Source organism: Sorghum bicolor, chromosome 4, assembly GCF_000003195.3.
Source record: "Sorghum bicolor cultivar BTx623 chromosome 4, Sorghum_bicolor_NCBIv3, whole genome shotgun sequence".
Lineage (NCBI taxonomy): Eukaryota > Viridiplantae > Streptophyta > Magnoliopsida > Poales > Poaceae > Sorghum > Sorghum bicolor.
The window spans coordinates 54,058,145-54,068,681 of NC_012873.2; the positions used below are offsets into that span (position 1 = coordinate 54,058,145).

Below are 10,537 nucleotides of genomic sequence, written 5' to 3' on the forward strand. Positions count from 1 at the left end.
AATGTCAGTAGAGTCCAGACCGTTCATAGGATATGTGTAGGAGAGGCTTGGACCCACTTATTGTTGGATGGAAGAGACAACGTTGTATCTATCATGTGTTTTGAATTAATCTAGCCCATTACATTTTTCCCAACATCAAAGAGCCTAACTTTCATCTTCCATCACTTCTAGAAGAGTCCTCGACATGTGTCCCCTTTCACCTAGAATTGTGACTAAGTCCATGTAAGATTCTTAATATTATTGGAATCCTACTCTGTGCAAGATCCACGTGTTGTTGCCTCTGGCTGGCTGCGCACTCGTGCGTGTGGGGGGGGGGCAAGAGAACAACCCCTGCTGTTGGCTTTTGGCCTTTGGCTGCGTAAGGTAGGGAGAGAGCTGACAAGGTGGTCCTCACCTTGGCTTTGGCGAGCACGCCACCGACAGAGAATGACGGAGCCAAACAAGGTTTGGGCGATGGTTGGGGGGAGGCGAGAGAACAAACCCTGTTGTTGGCTTTGGCTGCGTAAGGTAGAGAGAGAGCTTACAAGGTGGTCCTCCCCTTGGCTTTGGCGAGCACGCCACCGACGGAGAATGACGGAGCCAAACAAAATTTGGGCGATGGTAGGAGTGTAGCAGGAGAGAAGAAAGCTCTCTCTATTTCAAAATTATAAGTTATATTTTAGATACATAACTTTTATTAGAGCATCTACAAGAGACTCTTTGCATCCTCTTTCTAGGAATAGAGACTTTGATGAAAAATTACTCTTCAACAACTTATCTAAATGGTCATCTAAATATAGTCATATAAATATAGTCATCTTCTATTCCGAATTTTTCGCTAGCCAAATATAGAAGACGAGAATGACTAGAGTGAACATAAGATTTAGAAAAACTGTTGGAGAGTGAAAAGATAGAAAACGATTTTTACGCAAATAGCTCTCCAAATGATGATTTAGAGCATCTCCAAGAGATTAGCCAAAAATGCTAGCCAAATTTACTGATTTAGCTACTCTCTAAAATAGATTTGACAAAAAAATATTAGATTACTCCAACAGACTCTGCAAAAGGATGGCTAGTGAGGTAGGCTATCCAAAAGTAGAGAGCAAATATGGTGGGATAAAGAGCTACTAAATTTGAAGAGTCATTTACAAAGTCTGTTGGAGACGTTTTTCCTTCAATAATAGCCAAATATACCTTTAAAAAATGATTTGGCTAGTCTCTTGGAGATGCTTTTAGAGTGTGAAATTTAGAAAGGCCCTTGGAGACATTATGTTTGAATATACAGTGAAAACTATGTATTTAAAGAACTCGATAAACAACTTAAAGAGTTTGGAATGGAAGAAGTAGAAGTTATTAGGTCCCTCTATACGGCCTTTGGTAACTCAGACTAGATATACAATATAGACAATTAGCAGACTAACTTTTTCACATAAAACTAAGGCACAATATGAGGAAATGCGGTCCTATTGTCAAGTTAGAATCATGAAAACAAAATAAAATGATATATTGACCTGCCGACTAATCCTTTACAAGTAACTGCATCTAACAACAAACTAAATTTTTATATGTTTCTTTCCCACTTTCTTCCGAAAAAAGAAACTTTCATGTTGAAAATGTAAATCTACCTTATCAGTACGGAAAGCAAATCGCATGGACATCAAACCACCCAGGATCTCATGTCCACGCCATGGTCACACTCCATCGGAAGAGTCGGTCTTCTCATCTCCATTCCCACCAATGCGCTCGTAGAACAAGATGTAGCCATGATCCGTGTTGCCCGAATATTCACGAGAAGAGCCATAGAACGTCTGTAGGGTGGACTCCGGGATCATCTCGACATTGTCATCATCGAACGACAGCCAATGGTCATGGCTCTTGATCTTGGCTACGTAGTGCCCCTGGTTGGGGCCGCTACCCAGGTGGACCACCACGGCAAAGAGGGAGTACTCACAGTCAGCAACGGCATCACTGGAGCTGCTGCTGAGCTTAAGCTCCAAGGGGTACACTACTCGGTACGACAGCTTCTTGTTCCGGTTAAGCTGCTCGATGAACTTGAAGCGCTTTAGGTGGATCACCAATGTTTGTGGCACCTTTTTTATCTTCATTCTCTTCTCTGCTTCTTGCAAACTGCATGATGAGAAACCAAAATTTTGAATCACTTGTATTCCAATGTGACCATTACATATATTCTGTTGTGATCACGACAGAATAAATTCCTCAATATCATAGAAAAGGTGCAGGAAAAAAGTATAGAATAGCAGAAATTGCCAGATTACAAGGGATTGGCCTGTAATGCTTCTCTTCTAAGGAACAGAGTGGTTGCTTGGATGTTAGATCTGTTCTATAATTATCTGGATTTAAGTACTTGATGAACTTAATGAACAGAACAAGGATTGAAAATATTGACATGCCAATGAACCAAGGATTACACATTATCACAAGTTCACAACAAAGAGACACACCATTAGGAGACCAAAATGGCATCTAGCTTTGTTACCTGCAGCACTTGTCACAGAAGAACTTGTCATCCGCATTTAAAGTCTCAGTAGAAAAGAAATTCTTCAGGCAGCTTGTGAGTGAACTATTCTGTTCAATGTCAACGCTCAAGTCAAAAAATGTCTCATCCTTTGCGGTGATTGTCTCACACATTAAGCATCTGGTTTCATTGGTCAAAGTACCCTGCAAAGGCAAAAGGGTAACTGTGCGTGAAATCCTTATAACAAAAAGTGAGTGTGTGTGTGTGAAACTCGGCATCTTTTACAGTAAAGAAGAATGGCACCAGATTCAACTCAAACCTGGCTAGTCAGTTTAAAGCCACTTTTTTTCTAATTGAGTTAGATTCAGTTCTTTGTAAGAGTTACCTGAAAACTCTTATGTACCCATGTAACCAGTGGTTCTTTTCTAACTTCATCAACAGTTGCCCCATTTGAGACCTTTTCAGGAGACGTGGTCCCAGGAGAATCCTTTGCAGAACTAGACTCTTTTTCCAGAATATCAACAATTTCATTCAGTAAGAAATTCAAAAACTCATGGGCATCCTACAGAGTAGAACAGAAAAGCTACGTTACTTCTGGAAGGTTTATTCTTTTATCTCATCACAATATATGAAGAGAAGAGAATGTTTAGCCCTACAGTGAATTGGATCAAAGGAGATAATTTTTCAGTTAAGAACCATGTACCATGCAACAAGAGTAAAGCAGGTCACAATAATAGCTAGGGCCTGAGCTTGCATTACTGAATCATACTCCCTCCATTACCAATTATAGGTCGTTTGGCTTTTCTAGATACACAGTTTTTTAATATGTATATATCTAGGAGTATAGTAAAAGCTATGTGCCTAGAACTAGAAAAGCCAAAACAACCTATAGTTTGGGACAGAGTAAGTACTCCCTCCATCCCAAATTGTAAGTCATTCTAAGAATCTTGGAAAGTCAAATCATTTTCACGTTTGACCAAAATTATAGAGAGAAATACTAAGATTTATAACGTAAAGTGAGTATACTATGAAAATATAATTAAGGAAGAATCTAATGATATTTAGTTGGTATCATAATAATTATTATTTTATCATATAAATTTAGTCAAACTTAGAAAAGTTTGACTCTCCAAGATTCTTGAAATGACTTACAGTTTAGAATGGAGGGAGTACTAAATAAAACCTCAAGGCAGGAATAAGATAATCAGCATGAGCTTATGATGTGCTAATGTGATTGACCTGATGTGGGCCACTGTTAAACATCTGGAAGTTACCTGATGCATGTAGCCACGAAAATATTCATTTAGTTTCCTAACCATTTGAATGAAACGTTTTGGAGCAATAACACCAGTCTTTTTCTTTGATGCACTTATCTGCAAAAAATTATCAACCATTATTACTACAAAGAAGAATTGCAGAACTTTCATGTTAATGTGGCAAAATCATGCAGTACCAATCCGTACAATCATGCTCATGGATGCTTACGCTCTTGCTTTAGTTTCAATTTGCAACATTACAATGTAAAAATGTCCAGGTTTCTTTCTTTCTTCTAAGAACGCGCACGAGAGCTACGTGTCATTTGGTTGCAAAATATTCAGGTGCTCTAAACTAATCAGTTATAACTAATATACAAATGTAGCTTCAAGTGAGCTATTAAATAAGTTGAGTGAAGCAATGCAGAATTGTCAACAAGCGATACACAAAGTCAAGATCATGCAAACAACTAGTGTGTACTAACCATTTTGTACACTCTAAACTGTATGCAAGTCGTATCAATCATTTCTTAGAAATAGCAAGAAATCACAAATGGTTTATCAGTTATGGCTTGCAAAAATATTACACCACTTAACAATGCATGAACAACAGCAATGTACTGCAAATAACATTTTCTAGGTCCAAAGGAGAAAGAAGATTATCCAGAACCATTCTTATACAAACTCATTTCATAAAGCAACACTGCAACAGTACAACAAAGTAGTATATCAACTAAATGGGAGATTATATTTCTTCACCTGTGAAAAAAGATCTGCTAGGCAGGTCAACAAATTTTCTTCAGCATCTTCGAGATTTCTGTTTTTGCTATAGTATTCCAGCAACTGCTCCCGGAATGGAGCACAATAATACAGTGCCTGAAAAAAGTACATCAGTTATGCACCCCAAAATGTAGCACAAAGTCAGAATGAATGTGTAGTACCTAGAAGTTAAAACTAAATGGCAAAACAATTGTATGAATACTAATGCTTTGAAAAAAATAGACAATTTTTCTTTGGGTATAACTTTCTTAGTTTCATGAGCTAATCCTGCTCAGAAAATACCGAAGGTGATATCACGGTCTGCACAAAGTTAACAGCAGAAGGTCTGCATGCTGCCAAATAGCCAATACATGAACAGTCAACCATTGCTTTACTGCATCGTAATAATTTGCTTCTTCAAACTGTATTCAGATGACGCCATTTTTCTAAAACATCAGACAGCATCAATTGTATTCCTGAATATGTTTAATTCCCACTATATTTGGGAATATCACTAATCCACAAAAAGTAACATTTAACAGGCACGCGGTCTGACAAATAAAAAGCTGCCTGTGCCATTTCAAAACATGAGGGAGAAGACTTGAGGTGTTAGTTCATTGATCAATATGTCAGCAACATATATGATAATGTGGAGGACCACAAAAATGAATTGCAGCATTATTCGACTTTGATTTTTCGGAAGGTAGGTCAAAAACAATAATTACTTGCAACTTTAAAGGAATACCAGCTAGTCACACCTAAAACTTCAGAAGCATAACTAAAGTATGCCACCTATGATACCAAAATGCACTGGATTTGCTGTATATTTGCATCAAATTGCAGTAGCTCTTAATGCATAAGGCCTACCCATGATTCATCCATAAAGTAACTAACCAGGGCCCAGTTGCAGTATATACATTAGTCAATAGTAAGCATCCCATTGTTCCACTAAAAAAAATAAACATTACTAGTTTCCTTAACGAAGCATCCCAAACTTCTATAACGGTTTAGTTTGGCATATCCTCCCGTCTTCACACCTCATCAGTTCCAGATTCCATGGTTCCATGACACCATAAGATGAAAGCAATATTGTGAAAGAAACGACACAATCGTGAATGAACGAGGATCCTAAACTGTTGTTGTCTATTGAGGTACAGGCCATGAAGCTGATGAGTGACGACAATGACAAAATGCAACGCCAAAAATATAGCTGTTGTGAAACGCCCCTGTACACGTATTCGTGAGCATCATATAAGAAGCCACCAATCAGATTAAGCGCATAATACTGAATACGACAACACATGTCAATCATACCAGAATCCTGTTATCCACAATCCTATTACGAGATAAACACAAACATATTGATTGGCGTTGCCTCTGCTGGTCAGCCCCCAAGCGCCTAACGAATTCAATTCCACCTACTGGTCCCCTACATGCCACACTGCACCAAACTTTGGACAAACGGAATCATACACCTACCTCATCAAAAGCTAAAAAGAGGCCAGCACCCAAACGGTTCCTAAAACAACTACCAAACCAAAGATTCACCGAAATTCCAACCATAACAACAACGAAAACTAAACCGATTGCGACGGAGCACGCAGTGAACGAGTCAACACGACGACTAGCGCCTCCCCTCCCCTCCCCTCCCCTCCTATGCGGGGGATCAGTAGTCACCTCACCTGGAGGACGCTGTTGCAGTAGCAGGTGTTGCCGAAGTTCTCGAGCCCGAAGTAGCGCTCGCCCTCGGGGAACTGGTCGCCGAAGGCCCTTTCGAGCTTGGAGAGTCCGGAACCCATGACCGCCCACCGGTCAAACCACCCGGAGGCGGCGCTGGCGAGGGACCGGAGCCCCGACCCGGCCGCGGAGCGGTGCCTATCCGCGGCCGCCGCCGGCGGGGAGGCCGTTGGCGATCGCGCCAGCTTCGCCATGCTAGGGTTCCGCTTGCTTGGCCACGGGCGTGGAGATGGCGGTGGAGGAGCGGCGCTAGCTCTAGCGCGGGAGGCTGACTATGACTAGGCCAAAGCGGCAAAGCCCGACGGGGCGAAAGAGATCGAGATGGAGGGTGGGATGGACCGAAGGAGGGTGCTTCACTGCTTGAGGATGTCACTGCTGGGTCGCGAAGTCGCGATGGTTTTTTTTCCCCTGATGAGAGAAGGTTTGCTTCTGCGTGTGTATCTCTACCGTAGCTCATTTAAGGCTTGTTTGACTTGCAGATTGTGGTACCTCTTCTCTATCTTAGGTCGTGTTTAGGCCAGTCTCAATAGGGTTTCAGTAGAGTTTCATACACATTAAATGTGCTGATGTGGCGCTATATTAATGAAGAGAGATGATAAAAGTTTCATGGGAGTAGAGAGGGTTTCATCCCCATGAAACTCCTATGCATTGTTTCCAAAATATTGATGTGTTAGAAACTGTGTCATGAAACTCCCATTGAGGATGACCTAGTTCCTCAAGCAAAAAATTTTATGATACTGTAATACTTTCGTTTGTTTATGGTAATTATTGTCCAATCATATACTAACTAAGCTTAAAAAAATCGTCTCGTGAATTTCGACTAAACTGTGCAATTAGTTTTTATTTTCGTTTATATTTAATACATTATGCATGCGTCTAAAGATTCGATGTGATAGAGAATCTTAAAAAAATTTAGGTTTTGGGAGAGAAGTAAACAAGGCCTTATCACAATTCACAAGGAGTAAAAATTTGGATGGTTAGTTCTATGAAATTTTAAGGTGATATATGTGGATCCTTGAACTTGACTAACGACGTCCAGAAACTTGCAAAGTGGTCCCTGCGGTTTCTAAACTTGGCTAATTATGTTTCTCAACCTTAAACTTTATTTTGAGTCTTATCTGGGTCTAAACTATAAGCCACTCTACATGTTGATGTGGCAATGTTAACTGCAAGTTATACGTGGACCTAACACACAAAATATATCTATATTTTTTTGGAGGAGTTAAATTTACATGAATCCCTGAATTTGGCCAACAGTGTTACCACGATCCACAAATTGACTTATAGGTCCCACTAATATCCAATGGTTCCTTAGACTTTTGTCGAGATGATGGACATATGTAAAAGAAAATAGTCTACCTTTTCTCCTCAAACTTTCATGGCTTTTCCTTTCTCAACTTCAAAAAACGAGCAAACCGTCTCCCTCAACTTTTCAAATCACGCATTTTACCTCTTAGGGCAGTTTTGAAGGCGGTTTTACTATAGTGAATGGTGGTTTTGCTACTGTAATAGTGATTTTGCCTTTTTTTTCTTTTTTTATTTATTTTGACTAAAATTTTGAAATCACATAAAAATCATAAAATAGAAAATTTGTTGGACTTCACATGAGTAGATCTACACGGTGAACATATAATGTGGAATGCTTTAGTATAAATTTTTTGCTATGAAGGTTTTATCTTTTTCTTTTTTAAAAAAATTATTCCGGCTGAGTATTTGAAAAATCATAGTAAATAAAAAAACATAAAATGGAAAATATAATTTTGTTAGACTCCATATGAGCATATCTACAAAATGAACATATAATATCTACACTTCCCGAAATAATTAAAAAAAAGACAAAATCACTCTGTAATAAAACCACCATTCACTGTAGAAAACCGCTTTCGAAACTGTTTCAGGAAGTTAAAATGCACGGTTTAAAAAGTTAAAGAAAAGTGGTTTGCCTGATTTTTGATATTGATGGAAGAAAAGTAGAGTTTCATAAAAATTGAGGGAGGAAAAGTGGACTTTTTTCTATGTAAAATTGTCTTACACAACAAAGATCCAACAATACTTATAGGAGACGTTCCATGAAAGGGGAGTTGGGGCTGGGCCTAGTGTGTGCTACTGGGCTTGTTCTTGCTCTTTGCGAACGATGGACGGCTGGGCTGGGGCAATGCCGCGATGGACTGCTGGGCTGCCAGGGGTCGCACATAATTTTTGCCCGGTCCAAGCTGGCCAAAAATCACTGGGTACAACCGTACAAGAGGTCACGACAAAATAGTGGGTGTCCCGGGCCGATCCTGATGCGTACGTGATCGTAGCTTCGCCCCTGGTTAGTGGTTACTCCACCACATTATGGACCGGTGTAAGTTTTCATCCATCCCCACCCAAAAAATTTTTATCCATCCCATCAAATCTTTGGACACATACATGTAATATTAAATATAAATAAAAAATAAACTAATTACACAGTTTGGTTAAAAATCACAAGACAAATCTTTTAAGCCTACTTAGTCTATATTAGCCTTAAGTGCTACAGTAACCCACATATGCTAATGATAGATTAATTATGCTTAATAGGTTTGTCTTGCAGGTTCCAGACGAGTTATGTAATTTGTTTTTTTATTAGTGTCTAAAAACCTCTCACGACATCCTTCCGACATATCCGATGTGACACCCAAAATTTTTTCATCTCCAATCTAAACAGGCCCTTACAAAAAATTTTCAAAATTTGCTGTTACATCAAATCTTACGCTATATGTAAAAACTGTAATTTTTAGAGTTAGTCTAAGTGAAACTTTTAAAACTTTCACTAAATTTATAGAAAAAACATTAAGATTTATAGTACCAAATTAATATTATTAAATTTATCATAGAATATATTTTTATATAATACTCATTTTATGTTATAGATATTAGTACTCTTTTTTATAAAGTTGATCAAAGTTAAAAAATAGTTTGATCCACACGACTAGAACAAGGGGCTCGCATATTTTTTTCTCATAGGCACTAGAAAATCACTCGGTTCATGTGCATACATTAGGATGTGTCCGCCAAGTATTCTTGCCATGAAAACGTCGTTGGTAGTCCACATCAAAGGGTACACTTGTCAAGGGGTTCACGGCGCAATGGCAAAGACCATTGGTTGGGGGGCTCCCACCCAGGGTTCAAATCCTGGGTGCGGCACTTTATTCTGAATTTATTCTAAATTTATTCTAGGATTTTCCGGCGCTATGCATTAAGTGGTAGGCGACGTGCCCCTCGACAGCGAGGCGCCTGTGGTGACTTCGTGCAAACTCTTTTAAGTGGAGTATCAAGAGATAATAACAGTATGGATGTGAGTAGAACTGTACGAATTGGCCGATGTTAAGAAGACGACCTTTGTTACATGTACTCGTGGTACTTCCCGGTACTTAATTTCCCTCTTGAATTTTGCTGGCCGTTAGATGCGAAGATCAGTTGGTTGGCTTCTTTGTGGTGAAACCTACCCATTCGGGTTCAAGTTCCTAATTTAACATGGGGGCTCGCTTTTTTGGATTTAATGACACTATATTTTCAGTGGAAGGCTAGTAGGCAACATGCCCCTCGAGGCCTCGACAATCTACTCGGTTCTTCGGAGGTGCTCATAGAGGTAGGGTGTACGTGCATATGTTTATAGGGGTGAATGTGTACTCGTGTATGTAAACGCATGCATTTGTAACAGGGTTTCGCAAAAGAAATTGTTTGTCTATAATTTACGAGACAAATCTTCTGAGCCTAGTTAGTCTACAATTGAACAATAATTGTCATATACAAACGAAAAGTGCTCCAGTAGCCTAGGCCAAAAAGTTTTCACAAGAGAATTAAACAAGGCTAGAATTGTAGATGCTTGAGGCTTGTTTAGTTCCAATTTTTTTTTATTTTAAGTACTGTAGCATTTTGTTTTTTAGTTGGTACTTATTTTTTAATTATGGATTAGTTAGACTCAAAAGATTCATCTTGTGACAAGCAAACTGTGCAATTAGTTTTTTGTTTTCGTCTATATTTAATACTCTATGCATGTGTTGCAAGATTCGATGTGACAAAAAATCTTAAAAAGTTTTTAGGTTTGGGGTAACAGTTTATCTTTGCGTGCATGTACTGCTCCATGTTTATTCTAGATTACCCAAAACCAAAAAAATTTCGAAACTAAATAAGGCCTTATAAAAAAATTGGAATAGAAAATGACGAAAAAGTGGGATTAGTGAGCATATATAAGCTTTTATTTATTTGAAAAATAGTTCCACTATAAGTAACATCAGTGTTCACCATCATCCGACATCCACTGAGCTCAGCTCGCTATATATCTGTCCTCGCGCGCGCCGGGCCCGGA

At 39.0% G+C, this 10,537-nt stretch overlaps 1 protein-coding gene across 1 annotated transcript; it reads right to left on the minus strand.

Moving 5' to 3' along the window:
* Positions 1,397-6,803, minus strand: LOC8072619 (ubiquitin carboxyl-terminal hydrolase 3). Its single transcript, XM_002454003.2, has 6 exons — positions 6,150-6,803; positions 4,468-4,584; positions 3,730-3,828; positions 2,841-3,017; positions 2,477-2,658; positions 1,397-2,106 (listed from the first exon to the last, which is right to left on the minus strand). The coding sequence occupies exons 1-6, from the start codon at positions 6,396-6,398 to the stop codon at positions 1,671-1,673; spliced, it is 1,260 nt and encodes a 419-aa protein (XP_002454048.1). The 5' UTR covers positions 6,399-6,803; the 3' UTR covers positions 1,397-1,670.